Below are 17,939 nucleotides of genomic sequence, written 5' to 3' on the forward strand. Positions count from 1 at the left end.
TTTCAGGCTAGTCTTCCTGTTCGGTTTTGGGGAGAGAGCGTTCTAACAGCAGCTTATCTCATAAACAGGACGCCGACGAAAGTACTGAATGGAAAGACGCCGTATGAGTGCTTGTACGGGAAGCCACCATCGTATGGAGAGGTGAAGACATTCGGGTGCTTGTGCTTTGTGCATCAAGCAAGAAGAGACAAAGACAAGTTTGGAATACGGAGTAAGAGATGTGTTTTTGTTGGTTACCCTTTTGGAAAGAAGGGATGGAAGGTGTATGACATGGAGAAGAATGAGTTCTTTGTCTCTAGGGATGTGGTATTTGATGAGGAGTGTTATCCTTATGCAGAAAAGGAAGTAGCTGAGACTGATATGGTGCCGCAGATGATGTCTGTGTGTGATGATGAAATTTACTCCGTAAGGGGGAGCAGTGAAGTAATCACTGCTGATACTGTTGGAGAGGTAGTCACGGCCGATACTGCTGGTGAAGTAGCTACTGCTGATACGGAGGTGGCTCAGAGAACAGAAGCTGAGCCGCACATACAAGTGCAGGAAGTAACACCGCAAGTTAGTGATCAGACTGCGACAGAAGAGGCTCTTGGACGTGGACATAGAAAGACAGTTCCATCAGTCAAACTACAAGATTATGTAGTCTACAATGCACAAGTCGGTTCTGATAAACATGACACCATCACCGGCCTGCGATCAGATGTCTCCTCGGCGGTGCCAGGTAAGACACAAGTACTTTATCCCATTACTGATTTTGTATCTGATGATCAATTCTCAGATAACCACAAGGCCTTTCTCGCAGCCGTTAGTGCTGGGGTGATACCTAAAAATTACAAAGAGGCCTTTGCAGATAAGAGATGGAACAAGGCCGTGAAAGGGGAAGTTCATGCTCTTGAGTTGAATCGTACATGGGATGTGGTGGATCTTCCTGCAGGAAAAAAAGCAATTGGAAGTAAATGGGTGTTTACAATCAAGTACAACGCAGATGGAACAGTAGAGAGAAACAAGGCGAGGCTGGTGTGTTGTGGTAATCATCAGGTGGAAGGTGTGGACTATGAGGAAACCTTTGCGCCTGTTGCGAAGATGGATACGGTACGCACACTACTGGAGGTTGCAGTGGCAAAGAACTGGGAGGTGCACCAGATGGATGTGAGTAATGCGTTTCTTCATGGAGATTTGGAGGAAGAAGTATACATGAGATTGCCACCAGGGTTTCATTCTGATGAACCAGGAAAGGTATGTAGATTGAGAAAATCTTTGTATGGACTAAAACAGGCTCCAAGGTGCTGGTTTGAGAAGTTGACGGAGGCTTTAAAGAGCTTTGGTTTCGTACAATCCTACGAAGATTACTCTCTGTTTTGTTATGAGAAAGATGGAAGCTGTGTGCGTGTTCTTATTTATGTGGACGACCTGATTGTAGCAGGAAATGATCTTGAAATATTGGAGAGATTCAAGAAGTATATGAGTAAGTGTTTTCTCATGAAAGACCTTGGAAGAGCAAAGTATTTTCTGGGCATAGAAATTGCGAGAGGACCCGAGGGGATGTTTTTGTCTCAGAGGAAGTATGCACTGGATATTATAAATGAGGTTGGTTTGCTTGCGAGTAAACCTGTGTCTACTCCGATGGAAGTGAACCACAAGCTTCTGCGAGAAGAACAAGGAGAGCAGAGAAGTCCACTCTGTAAAGATCCCGTGCGGTTCCGTCGGATAGTAGGTAGACTGGTGTATTTGACTATTACTCGACCGGACTTGAGTTATTGTGTGCATGTACTGTCGCAAGTGATGCATCAGCCACGGGAGGAGCATTGGAATGCTGCGATGAGAGTCATACGCTACTTGAAGGGAAGTCCAGGTCAGGGTATTATGCTTAGAGCTGATAGTGACTTGCAGATACGCGCGTTTTGTGATTCTGATTGGTGCGGATGTCCGTTAACGAGGAGATCACTCTCAGCTTACGTAGTGTTGTTGGGAAACTCGCCGGTGGCGTGGAGAACCAAGAAACAGGATACGGTTTCTCACTCTTCAGCTGAGTCCGAATATAGAGTAATGTCTGATGCGTTGAAGGAGTTGAAGTGGTTGAAGAGGTTGCTTGCTGATCTTGGAGTAAAACATGATAGTCCAATGGACTTGTACTGTGATAGCAAGTTAGCTATCTACATTGCTGCGAACCCGGTGTTCCACGAGCGTACGAAACATGTAGAGAAGGATTGTCATAGTGTGAGAGATGCAGTAAAAGCTAAGCTGATAGCAACGAGGCACGTAAGGACCAACGAGCAGCTGGCGGATATTCTAACAAAAGCATTGGGAAGCTCTGCATTTCATTACTTGTTGTCCAAGTTAGGAGTGTGCAATCCACACGCTCCAACTTGAGGGGGAGTATTAAGGTTCTAGAGGTCTAGAACCGATATATCCGTAGGAGAGTATATTGGAGAGAATATTGTGGTTATAGTTAGAGATAAGGACGAGGAGATTGATAGTTATCTTGTGTCTGTAACTTGTTTATATAACCTTGTACGTAACAACATATGAATAACAAGTTATCTTCTCATAGTTTCTCTTGTCTTTCAAAATGATATCTCTCATTTTAAAACTTGTATTTTCAAGGTTTTACCTAGGGGTGGACAAAAAACCCAAACCGAACCGAACCGAACCAACCAAACCGAAGTTAAACCGAACCAAACCAAACCGTGCTCTTTATGTAACCCAATTGGTTCATGTTTTACTCAATCCGAACGGTTTGGTTTGGTTTGGGTTTAAACCGAACCAAACCGAACCAAACCGATAATCCAATATATATATAGTAAATATATATATGATATATATATATATATATATGTATTAACATATTGCAAATTTTAGTTAAAGTTTCATTTTTCATTTTTTCATAACTTTCATATCTTTAAAAAAAAATTATAAATACGATTCAAATAATACTATTATATATAAAATCATGTAGCATAAGTTTTTATATTCTCACTCTATCGTTTATGAGTTGATTATTTTTTAATAAAATTATAAAACTGATGCCTTCATATTTTATAACCAACCCGAACTACACCGAACCAAACTAGACCATAATAATGTAAACCGAACTAAATCTAAACCAAACCGAATTGAACCGAACCGAATTAAACCCAAACCGAACCCAAACCAAAGCTACTTTGGTTTTAATTGGTTTGAGTTTTATAAAACCCAAATTACCCAAACCAAACCGAACCCAAACCGAACCCGAAACTAAACCGAAATGCCCACCCCTAGTTTACCAAAAAATACTAAAGTGTATGCCACGGTACCAAGTGTCAAGAGTGACATGTTTCACGGGCTCGAGTATATTAATTATCCGTATACATCGCATTAGACACTCCAACAAATTTCTTTCTGGCTATATTACCTAACTCACTATAAAAAATAAAGAAGAAATCTATTTAGATTATAAAAAGCTAATGGAATCTTATCATATCTGACTTGTCGAGAGACAACATATTACTGCCAGGTTAACACACCAATATCAATTTCTCTAACTATTTGTTCGTCCCAGTGAAAATTATTTCTGGAAAAAAAGAAAAAAAAATCTAGAAAGAGAAACAGCCTCTTCGATATCTTTTTTGGTTAAAGTTTGAACTCCTGCGCTACTTTTCTCTTTGGTGGTGGTCCGACTCTGGCTCTGGGAAACGATGGCTTTAATAGCTTCGGTTTCACCGGCTTTTTAATTCCGGGAGAGATGGATTCTTTAACATCTCTATCGCCGGTTTGTTCCAGGGAGAATCTACTGTTTCTTATTGATCTACGAACCAAAACTTCTTTGATTCTCTTGCCTTTCGATTTAAACCTCTGATTTTTCTTCTTCCCCATTCGGATGTATGTGGCGCATGCAAGTTAATCGGGGATAAGGATCGATCGTAGGCGGTTAAATTTCCTTCGTCAGTTTCGTAGATTCATCAAGGTTCGAAAAGTCGTGTATGTTGTTCAGGGTGGAATGGCTCGTTCCCGATTCGTTTTTGGTGGTGGCATTAGTCTGTCATGGTGGTTTCGGTGTGTCAAGTGAATCGCCGGTCAGTTTCTCCTGTGCCGAATCTCTATAGTGAAGACGTAGAGGCCATTAAGACACATGTTCCTCGTTGTTTGAGGGTTAAACATGTGTCCCACTCACGCAATAATCTCGATGTGTTAGGTCAAATGGTGGGTCTTACTTTTGGGCTGTTTAGGTAGTTGGGCTTTTAGCTGTTGTTGGGCTTTTAGCTATAAGGTTTAGCTTTTCCCATACCTTTGTTTGGGCTTTCGGATTGTGGTGATATGTAGCTTGTATGATGGACATTTTCTTTTGGGCTTTGGCCCTTTAAATAAAAATACATATTATAATAGTTGAGTTTTTGTTCACTCCACAGCGCGCCACGTCAGCGTTTGTGGGCTCTACTTTTAAAAAGTGTGAAAAGTGTCAAATCCATGGCTCGAACTCAGGTTGTTGAAATATAAACACCAACATTTATACCACTAACATTTATACCACCAACATTTGTACCACTAAGCTAAATGATACTTTGTACATTGATGACCGAACCTAATTGCTTCTTCAGCTTCCTCTGAGGGTCGATCCTACAAGTGTATTATGAGTTTCATTTTTAAATGAGATTCATCATGTTATATGAAAAAAATCTCAATTTTGCAACAATTATAGTTTTTTCATATTGTAAACTTTTATCGTTTAACATGAGTTTTGGTTCTTTTCATCATTGTCTCAAACAAGTCTGAGTTATAAAGTTGCGCCGTGTGTTTGTTCGTAATCTATTTTTTCACCGGTGAACTCTTCATGTCCCCATCTTAAATCGCTTGATCATAAATGTTCCTGATTTGTAGCCCCTCTGTAAACTCTATATATATGATTCTTATCTTTGATGAACCCAATCTGCATCTCCACAAAACTCATTGATTCCTCTTAGCTTTAACCATCTTCTAAAAAATGTTTTTTTCTGCCTCTCCAGTTCCTCAAACCGGTGTCCCGGCGTCCGTCACTCAACATTCGAATCTCTCCGTCATGGTCATAGTAGTCAGAGCATAGCCTCTGGCTTCTTCCGCTTCTGGGATTCTCTGAACTTCAAAAAAGACATGGAGTTTGTAGGAATCACGGTTCTCTTCCTTGATAAAAAGGTAAGTTAATATTTGATCTATCACACTTATTTAACAAAATTCTTTTAATTGATTTTCTGATTCTTTGTTGAATAATATTATTTGCAGATTCCGTGATTCATGGGTTTATTCCCATCGGACGCACTAATCATTACAAGTCATCTTTGAAAGCAGATTCCATTGTGAAAGTCGGTCGTTTTGAGGTTGTTGGGTGCTCAAGCATGTACAAGACAACTGATCATCCATTCCTCATTCATTTCATCTCACTAACCATTATTGATGAAGTCATCACGAATGCTCCTGAGATCAAACTCCAGTCAAGATTAGAATGTTCGACAATCTCCAAGTGATTGTGAACACAAACCTAGAACTCCCATATACATTATCATATTGCATCTTGGTTTATATTATGTCTCATATCATAAATGATATTTAAACTCGCAGATGTGGTTGGGCAAATCTGTTATGTCCAGGGTTCTGACCTCGCCAAGGAAATAACTCGAGTCATTATCCGTCTCCTCATTGATCCATAAGAAACAATCAACACATAATTTCCTTTATATTACTGTCTATATTGTGCTCACGTCAATAATCAAAAATATTTCACATCCAAGATCTGTGGTCGTCTATTTATCTCCCTTACTTATCAATCTAATTTTGCACAAATCTTTATTTTACAGCTTAAAAGAAACCACAATAACCCAAACAATCAAAACACCAAAAACTAGAATCCTAAAAAGACGAATCATTAATGATCATCTCTCTTTTTGTCTAAGCTTATAAATAAACTTTAAAACAAATATACCAAACCAATCAACTCAACTAAAACTTAACGATACATACATTAAGCCAGCTAAACAAATACAAACTACACGGTCAGCTATTTAAAAATTTACAAACTTACTTGCGCAGATGCTTACGAAGAAGACAACTAAGATCAGTGAAATTATCTAAACAAAAAAGTAGAGTAAGTTACAAATTCTGATAAATACAGCTGACAATGATTTTTGTTTACATATTGCCACCAAATAAACGAGAAACAAACACAGCCACACCAGGAGATACAAGAAACAATCCCAACAGATACAAAGACGGCAACAACATCTCCACCTGCTCACTCATCTTGTCTTATGAAAATAGTTTATATGCTCAATGTCAACAGGCCAATGCTACTGTCTTTTTATGAGAAATACATATATTCGGTTAAACCCCATTAAGGCCCAAATACTAATTGTTATCCATTTTATAGTTATTTCTACAAGTATTCATGTATTTATTTTAAAAATCCGGTAAAAACAACAAGTTAAAAAAACATATAACTAACATAATAATAATAAAAAAATTTTATTAGTTAATACACACAACTTACACAACTAAATATCCAGAAACAAAAGGCTCTAAACAACTTTAATATAATTTATGTAATCTCAATAATACAAGTAACAAATTAAAAAGACAAACAAACAATAAGTTTCATTGATACAACAAACAACACCACGAACTATATCAATCACATTACTAACACAGTTTAGTCTTTCATGAGTGGAGAACAGTGCATACATAATTCATCATCAAAACTCTAACCCTATAACAATAAAAAAATTTTAAAAACAATGATTAATCTAAAACGCAAAATTCATAATAATAATAACCCTAATAAATATTAAGATGAAACAAAAACTCTGTCCAAAGAATCAATGCTTCTAGTAATAATAATTAGAAGGTAAAAAAAATATTGTCGTCCCAGTGTGCCATTATTCAAAGTTGTACATGCATCGAATGGTTGACACAAAAAAAGTACATGCATCGAATAGTATTGTCACTCTGAGGAGAAAAGAAAATTGCAAGTTATTAAAATACTGCAAACATCTAATTATTGAAATTTGCATGTGTCTTATTATATACTGCAAACATCTGCTTATAATGTTATTAGGGTAATCCCGCCCTACGGGCGGGCACGCGAATAAAATTAATAGTACAAATTTATTTTAATTTTAAGTTAAAATAGAATTGAGTTATATAATTATTTTACAGCAATTTTATCTATCTATTCTATTCTTCATTTTGTAAATTATAAATTCTATTCTTCATTTTGTAAATTATAAACTTGTTTAATTATAATAAAATTTTAAAATATAATTATTTACTTATAAAACTAATGATTTACGTGATATAAAGAAAATTTTCTACCTTTTCTTGGGGGTTTACGTGATATGAAACTATTGTTACTATTTATATGTATACATGTTTATTAGAATCTTATATATTATGTATGAAAATGAAGTTACCCATTACTTTGATCAGAATTTTTGAAATAAATATTACTGACTAACTTATAAAATATAATTCTTTCAATAATTTTATCATACATAATTAGATTATTGTATATTGATTGTATTTTATTATTGAATAAAATTATTTCTTGTAAATTAATGTCTACTAATTTGCAATGGCCTTAACAAAATTGTAACTTTTTAGAAAATCCCCAAGCTGATAATTTACTCTAACCGAAGAATATAAAAATAAATAAAAGTCAACTGCTTAAAAACCTTGTAGCCAAACCTGTTTTCCACGCATTAGCTACTGTGTTGATGAAAAAATTTCATTTAATATTGAGAACAAAGTAGAGCTAAAATGTGATCTAACATGTTATTGCAAAATGTGGCATGCTATGGAATAGTATCACCTCTTCACCCCAGTCTCTCCATTCTTTTGTTAAATCAATTTTTAGAAATTTAGAAAATCACACAACAAACCTGAATAGATTGTTGCATACTTTAACCTTCTCCATGGATGAAGAGCTTTGGTACTAAACTCGTGTATAGCATGGGACTTGCAGCAGTAAATAAGAGAAACTATAACAGAATAGAGAGTTGCAAGCATCATATTCATCAATGTTCATTGATTTCTAGATTCGGGTGGTCACTTTATTAAACATAAAAGAACACTTACCCTTACAACAATCTAAAACTGACTATTTAGTTTGATTTCACTGATGTTCATTGTCTTTTGTTGATAGAACAGCTCTACATATCACATGATTGTGCATTCCCTAGACTCCAGTCACTCCTAGCATTGATTTGCGACTTATCTTGGCTATGGTGTATATATTGAGCTTTGCTTTGAGGTTTAAGCATTCAAGAAAACTGAAAGGAAAAAGAGATACTGTAAATTGCAGGGCCAACCAAAAGAAATATAACTTGTTGAATGAGAGATGTATTTATAATCAGTCTAAAGAGAATCTCTTGAACTGATTGAAGAGTCTAATTCACGCAACATTTCAAGAAGAAGATAACTTATAAAGAGCTTAATTTCGCCTTAGCTGAAAGTCTCATAGAGATCTTGTGCAACATATTTTACCATGAATTCTCTGCAATAAAATATAAATATGTCAATTTTTAGCTTTGAGCGGAAATTTTAACTTAGCTAAGTTTGGTTTGATAATTTTTTAGTTACTAATTTAGTTACATGTGATCTTTGCATATATGATATGATATTGAGAGCAGATATTGTTGTGGTTGACTAAATTGCATAATAGCTTTTGTTCTTGATGTTTTCCTTTTTTGTGTTGTTCTTATAACTTTTTTTAAATTTTTTAATTTTTTTTTTTGCATGTTATATATATAGTTTGGATTACTTTTCACTAAAATTTTATTTATTTGCTAATTTTTTTTTCTTAAGCTATGGCGAAAAGCCATATGAGAAACAGTGATTCAGTGATGATCAGAAATTTCTAGGTGGATAACCGTCATGGAATTGGCCAATACATAGGTTGATAAACAGGATCTCCTTGAAAGGTTCTTTAAAGACTCGCCAATGTCCTTTATAATTAACTTTCCTCTTTTTCTTGTTCAAAGAGTCAATGCTGATGAACCTTTCATATTTTCTTCTTAGTGGTTATGGAAGAAGCAGAAAAACTGCCATCTTAAGGCCTTAGAGAAAATCAAAGCTAGTAGGTGACGATTGTTATTTTGTCAAAGCTTGATTTGGGTTTTAAAAAAAATAATATAATTGGTAATCGATTATGGGATTCATTTCCTTATTAAATCACATTTGGAGAAACATACGTTATCATGATCTGTGTTCCTTCAAAAGCTACTCTCTCCATGTTACCATGTTAACTTTGAAAGGATTGCACCAACTTAACATTTTGTTGCTCGTCCTGGCCATATTTCATATCCTCTATAGTTTAGTTGCAATAGTGGTTTGCAAGCTTACAACAAAATCTTTAACCAACGCACTGCAAAAGCAAGATTCAAAATGGTGGACCTCATTAATTTAAAGTAAATGATAGATATGTACGAAAGAAATACCCATAATCCACATTTGACAATAAGGAGAAACAACTCTTCAAAAGGAGCACATGAAATTTATCAACTAACTCTTTGTTTCTTCTAGATCTCACAGCTTTATCACACCCAAAGAAGCTCCACCAAGCAGCTAAACTTCAGCTGATACAACACAACTCTACAGAGCACCCACCAGACCACATTATAAATCTGTGAACTTCACCCTACGGTGATTAGTAGTCTCTTTGATGACCTTATACATCTCTGCACCTTCGGCGGTCTCCGCCTTAAACAAAAGAAAGAACTTGACAGGCACATGGAGCTGCACGGTCAGAAGCTTGTGTTAAGTGGGACAAACAGTAAGTGTAGGGTTTGGTTTCCAAAGGGTGACAATTGGATATATAGAAGCAAAAGGTGGAGACCAGGAACCTGAATATAATGAAGTTTTAAGTGAACCCGAGAGTTTTAAGTAAAACATATAACCCAGTCGCTTGTAAATGGGAAGACAATGAACACTGGAACGAGAAAAATAATAATAAACAACAGATTCAAATCATATTGCAAAGAGGAAATATATGATACAAAAAGAATAATTTTGATAAATATGAATCTAATCACCATGTGTGTTCAAAATAATGATGAACATGAGTTTTAAAGGACGGGAAAATTACAATAACAACCGGATTCAAACCGGACACGGCTGGTCCTTCATTTCCTTGATCCTCCTCTCCTCCATTGCTACCGCTTTCCTCCTCCTACTGTGTCGTATGCGTCCGGTCTTCAAATCGAAAATAAAAATTGTTGCTTTAGCCAATTTACAGAAAATAAGTTTAAACAAATGGAATGAAGAGATGGTTCTCATAGTAGGAAAGGTTACCTTTTTATAGTCAAGGTTCCACGGCCTTGCGTGAAGATCACATTCAAGGTAGATCGTGGATGGTGGATTTAAGAGGATGAATCTGTATAGCTTTTGGGATTGTTAGGAAGAAGATGAAAGAACATGTAGAACGTGGATGGTGGATTTAAGAGGATGAATCTGTAACTGATAGCTCTTCGGATTGTTAGGAAGAAGATGAAACAACGCCATGGAAACCTTAGGTTGAGCTTAGCTCTCGATGAAGAACGTGTTGAACCCTAAATCAGAAACAACGCGTTTCCATAACAACTGGAGTTACTCTTTATCCGGGTTGGGTTTCATTTAGCCCGAATACACACTAAAGCCCAAACGGAATAGACACCAGAATAAATGAAACTCAGCGTTTAGTTTAAGTGACACGTGTCGCGCTCTTCTGCACCTAATTGATGACATGGAATCCCATGTGGCATGCCTTAGGAAAGAGTAAACTGTATTATATATATAAAGACTAGAAGTTAATCCGCGCTACGCGCAGGGCTATTTTTATTTTCAAATGTTAACCATGTAGTTATTTTTTTGAACGTTGTATTATGAACAACAACAAATTCTCAATTGTATGTTTATGTGAATATATATTTCCTTAGAAAAAATTAGAAAACGATACATCTTTCTGATAAATGTTTGATATAGTTTTTCTTTTCTCATATTGTATATTTATTTATTATTTATTTTTTCTTATATTGTAGGGCAATTCTCTCAAATAGATCTTTTAAATTTTTGTCACAAAATAGCATTCAATAAGAAAAATGACCAAAATAGCCCTTTTTGTTTTGAAAAATTTAATTTATTATTCTTATTTTAAAAAATTTGAAATCCTATCCTCAAAAATTCATTACCATTTTTCACTTAAAACAAATACCGGCTTATCTCCATAATGTAACATTACTGTTTTATAAAAAAAAAACAAAAAACATTATATATAATTTCGAATATGTAAACATACAACATAAAAATAGAAATATTACTTTAAACATATGTAAGATTACCATTTTACATTTCTATTTTCAAAAAATAATATGTAAACATACAACATAAAAAATGGAAAACGATACATCTTTCTGATAAATGTTTGATATAGTTTTTCTTTTCTCATATTGTATATTTATTTATTATTTATTTTTTCTTATATTGTAGGGCAATTCTCTCAAATAGATCTTTTAATTTTTTGTCACAAAATAGCATTCAATAAGGAAAATGACCAAAATAGCCCTTTTTGTTTTGAAAAATTTAATTTATTATTTTTATTTTAAAAAATTTGAAATCCTATCCTCAAAATCCCACCCCTTAACTCTAAACCATAAATTTATGTTAGTTAACCATAGGGTATAAATGTATTTTTACTCTTTAATAAGAATTATTTTGGTCATTTTTCTCATCCCTTATATATTAAAAGAGAAGCATTACAACATATTTTTGTAGCCACATGTCATCACCACAATCATTCTTAGAATCCTTAGAAAAATATGTTGGTCCATATAAATATATAATAAGTTTTTTATTAAACTAACCATAAATTAATCATAAATGTTCTTCATTGGCTTCTTAAATAAAATTCACGGAATTACCTAATGTGGCTAAAGTATATATGACAATTAATGATTTTGAATAATAAAGATTTGATAAAAAATAGTCTATTCTCTATCATTTTTAAAAATTTTAACTTATTAAAATAAATTAAACAACCACATTAACTATATAATAAAAATTTAGATTTTTTCGTATATGTTATATTTTGAATTTTTAAAAACGAATAAAAATGACTAAAGTTGTTAAAAATCTCACATTGAAATTTGTGTGATTCATGGTTATATCAAGATACAAATGATTACAAAATTACATAAGTAGGAAGTCTCATTTAATAAATATTAGATATATATATATGTATATTAATATTTTTAAAATAATTTATATACCATATAAAATACATAATGTATTTTAATTTCGAAAGTTGCTTTGAATTTTTTGGATAAACATTTTGAACAATTATTGACAACATAATTTTTAGATTTTAAACTTTGCATTGAATGTTTTTGAAATTATAAATTACTAAAACTATTAAACACCCCACAAAAGTTTTATTGTTATCGGTGATTTAATATTTTTGTTATAAAAAAATACAAATGATCAAAAATAATATGAGTATAAAATATTTTTTAACAGATGCCAATATTAAAAATTTACTATATATCTATGTTAATATCATTTATACTTAATTTTATACATATAAAATAGAAAAAGTGTTTGAATAAAATTTATTTAAGTATTTGTACCAATTTAATTATATACGTAATAATTACTAAATTTTTAATTATTCAATATATATTTATTATTTCATAATATGTAAAAATATATAATACTTAAAAATAGTTTATATATAATATTCATTCCGCGCAAGGCGCGGGTCTTAACCTTGTTTATAGTTATTTTGTAACAAAAACTTAAAAAAGACTATCATAGGGAATTTTTCAATATTATATATTTATTTATTCTAATTTTCTTGCTTTTATATCAAATGATAATATTACAATAGATGTTTAATATAATATTTATATTTCTTATATTGTATATTTGCTTATTATTTATTTAAATATACATTTTCCATTTAACTATATAATTTTCAGATAAATGTTTAATTTAGTTTTTCTATTTTTTATATTGTATATTTACTTACTGTTTATCTTTTCTTATTTTATATATTTACTTATTCTAAATTTCTTGCTTTAATATCAATGATAATATTACGATATATATTTAATGTAATGTTTTTATTTCTTTGATATTATATTTACTTATTATTTATTCTTTCTTATATTTACTTATTATAATATTAAAAATTTATATTTACTTATTGTATTTTTAAATAATAAAAATATAAAATAATACATTTTTCAGATAGATGTTTAATGTAGTTTTTGCATTTCTTAATTGTATTTTACCTACTTTTATTTTTTTTATATTGAATATTTACTTATTCTATTTTCTTACTTTTATATCAAATGGTAATATTACTTATAAATTTTTAATGTAATATTTTTATTTCTTATATTGTATATTTACTTATAATTTACTTTACTGTATGTTTCTCAGATTTGTTTTATTTTGCTTATATATTGTATTTACTTATTCTAATATTACGATAGATGTTTAATATAATATTTCTATTTATTATATTGTATATTTACTTATTATTTATTTTACTGCAAATTTTTTGAGACAAATGTTAATTTAGTTTTTTCATTTATTAATTGTATTTTACGTATTGTTTATTTTTTTTATTGTATATTTACTTATTCTAATTTTCATGCTTTTATATTAAATGATAATATTATAATAGATGTTTCATGTAAAATTTATATTTCTTATATTGTATGCTTATGTTTCATGTAAAATTTATATTTCTTATATTGTATATTTACTTATAAATTTTTTTGGAAGTAATAAAAATATAGATGTTTAATGTAGTTGTTTCATTTCATATATTGTATATTTATTTTTTTTATTGCATATTTACTTATCTAACTATTTTTATTTCAAATCAAATTGTAATATTACGATATATGTTTAATGTAATATTTTTATTTCTTATATTTTATATTTACTTATTATTTATTTTATTATAGATTTTTTTAGATAGATGTCTAATGTATTTTTTGTATTTCTTATATTGTATAATTACTTATTATTTATTTTTCTTATATTTTATATTTACTTATTCTAATGTTATAATATATGTGTAATCTAATATTTTTATGTTGGATATTTAGTTATTATTTATTTAACTATACATTTTTCAAATAAATGTTTAACGTAGTTTTTCCATTTTTTATATTGTATATTTACTTACTGTTTATCTTTCTTATTTTGTATATTTATTTATTCTAAATTTCTTGCTTTTACATCAATGATAATATTATGTATTTAGTTATTATTTATTTTACTATATATTTTTCAGATAGATTTTTTTTTTTTAATTTCTTAATTGTATCAAATGATAAATTATGATTGATGTTTAATGTAATTGTGATAAATGTTTAATGTAATATTTTTATTTTTTATATTCTATATTTACTTTTTTATTTATTTTTCTTTACATTGTGTATTTACTTATTATTGTTTAATGTAATATTTCTATTTCTTATATTCTATATTTACTTATTATTATTTTTATTTATATGTATATTTATTTTTTATTTTTTACTAATGACATGTGTCATCTTTTAGGAGAAGTTTTTTTTGCGTTGATGTGGACGCTCTATAGAGCCTCAAAAGCTCCATTTTATTAGTATAAATAAATAAATAAATTTTTAGACAGATGTTTAATTTAGTTTTTTTCATTTTTAATTATATATTTACATATTCTAATTTTCTTGATTTTAAATCAGATGATAAATTATGATAGATGTTTAATGTAATATTTCTATTTCTTATTGCATATTTACTTTTTATTTATTTTCTTTATATTGTATATTTACTTATTATTGTTTAATGTAATATGTCTATTTCTTATATTGTATGTTTACTTATTATTTATTTATTTTTATATGTATTTTTTTTTTTGTTAATGCCACGTGTCATTTTTTAGAAGAAGTTTTTTTCGCTGATGTAGACGTCCTATTGAGCTTCAAAATGTTCCTTTTATTAGTATAGATTCTGTAAAAAATTATTGTAGTTTGCAACGAAGTAATAAGTAGATAATAATTTATTTACAAATATCCTTACCTAATTCCATTAAGTATATATATATATATATATTGTAAAACTAAAACTAAAAAAAAATATTATTAAAAAACTATTATTAATATAATCCAAACGCATTGCACAATGATGAGATAAGTTTTGGGAAAATAAAACTAACATATAAGGATTATATATCCCTAAACTATGTCATAAAACCTTATAATTGCATGTGTTAAAAAAAAAAGAAACCTTATAATTGCTAGATTATGAAATCTTGTTATTATGCGATCTCATATTTGACACGTACGTACCTATAATATAATACCATATCTACTATAGAGACGACTACTTCTCCTCCTCTCCCCCGCCATCGTTTCCAGCGTCAATTATGCATTCACCACGGCGCCGATCTCTTAACGCTCCCCAGTGATGCATTGAAAGATGAAGCTTTTTTCCGGCCATCAAAAAATCCCCCGCTTGCACTGGCGTCAGAATCTCTATGATTTTGGCCAAAGTATCTACCCTCAGATTATCGGCCTCGGCCAATAAAGTGGCCATAGCTTCTTCTTGCTTGTCGAGAGCTTGATCCACCATTGCGTTAGGCTCTCCCACGTGCTCCTCTGCGTAAGCCACGGTGGAGATGGGGATATCCGCCGCGTCTTCTTGCAGGCTCGAAACTTTCTTTGTCATCTTCTCTTCTTCGTCTATGATTTTTACATGCAACACGTTGATCTTTGCTAGTTGCTCCGCCGTTAGATCGCTGAGTGATGCGCCACCACTACCTGTTGAACCAGACCAAATTGGATTAAATACCAACTAAAATTCTTTAATCAAAAACATAATTTTTAACCACAACCAAGATATGTATAAATCTATGTGTTACATCATTTTGATTACGACAAAACATAAACCAAATATTTTATGTATTAATAAACGAGATGGAATTATGTTATAATAAACCTGGACCAGATTATTAAAAACTAAACCGAGTGTTTATATCGAACAAACTAAATCAAACAACAAACCTAACTAAAGTTCATCTTTCACACCTCTTAAACTAAAACCAAAAACCAAGTGTGAGAGATGTCAATTCAAGTCACAAATCAGAAGTTTAAACACTAAGTGTCTAAATATATAAAGAGATGTTCAACTCTAATAGCATGAAACCTATTAAGAAATAAACCAAAAGTAAATCCATGTAGACCAACCAATTAAATCTAAAGTGCACAATATCATACTAATCAAACAATATAACTAATCAAACAATATAGAGTTGTTAAACATAATTCAAAATGGTCAGAAAATCTTACTGCATAAACTGTAATTTGTTAAACCATAATATATATATTTTTCAAAAAAAAATCATAATATATATATAAGTTAACCGATACTGGTTTTTGAACTCGGTCATCAGATTCTAACAAACGAAAATATGAGAAATCAGATCCATACCAAATCAATCATTCTCTTTCATGTACCTCTCCAAACCAATCCAAAATTTTGTTAAACCGAATAGAAAAGTTTTTTTTTGTTAAGTGATTCTTAAACCTTTTTTTGAGAAAACCGAAAACGTCCAAACCCTTACCTGAATAATCGTAGCCGTCGATGTTACGGAGAAACTGAGTAACACGAATCTCGGTTTGGGACCCACACAAAGCATAAACGAGCCTAAAGAAAGAAGAAGGTCTACAACCACCCATCCAAATAAGAGCGTTCTCTAAAGGAGTGTTCCACGACGGCGCATAATAGCTCGAGCTACATCGGTGAGATAAATCAGCTCTTTTTCCAGCGTAATTTTTGAAATCTCCAATGATGTTTTGTGTTAATTCACGGAGCTTGTTATCATCGGCGGCAGCGTCGGCCGTGCCTTCGTGAGTGCGCCGTTGAGCTAAGGCTTGTTTAAGCTCAGGGACGCGTTGGGATTGTAAACTCATCCACTGTTGATAACAACTTGCTTGAGCTTGTTCGATGTTCTTCCCTTTGTTCTCCATTTTTAATATAAGTAATAATATTATTTTTTGGTCTAAAACTAATAATATTATTGGTTACTTTTTTTCGGTATGTTTGTATTTCTGATTCCATTTCGTGGGGGGTTATATATAGTTAAATCCTAATTAAGATAATGCACCATTACCATTTTTCTTAGTCTGGTTAATCATTATCTCTAAAAACGTATTGTGTAATATAAAAGTATTAAACTGTTCTTGATAATTAAACTGGAAAATATTATAAAATGCGAATAAAAGAAAATATAACTGTAAATTTTTGACAACTCAAAAAGTGAAACTGAACTTGGACCCCAAAAGAATAAGGGTTCATTGGACACGTTTTACTAACGACTATTTGTATTGGAAGTTGGAAGATAATACGTGCTTTTCGGTGAAAAGAAAATGAGTAACGCATGCATGCATGCAAAACGTGTAGGCCTAGAAGAGAATACAACTTGGCGTTTCAAAATATTCAAAATAGTTAATTTGCCATTACTTTTAGTAAATTTGATGTATATTTCTCCTTCAGAAAAACTGATGAAATTAGTATAAGTAAAGAAGCCACTCGCTCTATTTCTGAAAGAAAAGTATAAATAAATTTACATTGACCCGAAAACAACAAAAGCAAAACCAAGCAGAACCGTGCTCACCGTTGGAAAAAGACAACTACCTTTAGTTTCCATTTTCCATTTAAAATTTAGAACCTCATTTTTACTAAATATACATTCATTTAGGTTTTTATGGAATGCATAACTACAAATTTTATGAAATATTGTTAGAAGTAATTATGTTCATGTATATATTTCATATAAATATATGTTTTTTTACAATCTTTACAAAAAAAATTCTTAGATTTCATTTACCGATTTTGTTGTATGCATTCTTATGCTTTTCTGCATTTTGTTCTTAAATCATTAATTTAAAATTTAGTTTATATTTTTATAAATA

At 31.2% G+C, this 17,939-nt stretch overlaps 1 protein-coding gene and 1 long non-coding RNA gene across 3 annotated transcripts; both read right to left on the reverse strand.

Moving 5' to 3' along the window:
- Positions 1 to 8,695: 8,695 nt before the first annotated feature.
- LOC125578273 lies at positions 8,696 to 11,035 on the reverse strand. 2 transcript variants are annotated; one of them, XR_007316366.1, is made up of 4 exons: positions 10,288 to 11,035; positions 10,082 to 10,188; positions 9,840 to 9,925; positions 8,696 to 9,732 (listed from the first exon to the last, which is right to left on the reverse strand). It is a non-coding gene; the product is annotated as an uncharacterized LOC125578273 (long non-coding RNA). The 2 variants fall into 2 exon arrangements; XR_007316367.1 differs by having other exon boundaries at positions 9,840 to 10,188.
- A 4,068-nt stretch (positions 11,036 to 15,103) lies between these two features.
- LOC111213877 (protein DELAY OF GERMINATION 1-like) lies at positions 15,104 to 17,079 on the reverse strand. Its single transcript, XM_022715716.2, has 2 exons — positions 16,589 to 17,079; positions 15,104 to 15,785 (listed from the first exon to the last, which is right to left on the reverse strand). Exons 1-2 carry the CDS (start codon positions 16,992 to 16,994, stop codon positions 15,349 to 15,351), a joined length of 843 nt encoding a protein of 280 aa, XP_022571437.1. The 5' UTR covers positions 16,995 to 17,079; the 3' UTR covers positions 15,104 to 15,348.
- Positions 17,080 to 17,939: the final 860 nt, after the last annotated feature.

Source organism: Brassica napus, chromosome A9 (genome assembly GCF_020379485.1).
Source record: "Brassica napus cultivar Da-Ae chromosome A9, Da-Ae, whole genome shotgun sequence".
In the NCBI taxonomy this organism is placed as follows: domain Eukaryota; kingdom Viridiplantae; phylum Streptophyta; class Magnoliopsida; order Brassicales; family Brassicaceae; genus Brassica; species Brassica napus.

Excerpts from the sequence above, each read along its gene's own strand:
- LOC111213877 (XM_022715716.2), bottom strand. The coding sequence starts at position 16,994 with ATGGAGAACAAAGGGAAGAACATCGAACAAGCTCAAGCAAGTTGTTAT. Across the intron at positions 15,786-16,588 it reads CGACGGCTACGATTATTCAG|GTAGTGGTGGCGCATCACTC; the intron begins GTAAGGGTTTGG and ends CTGGTTCAACAG.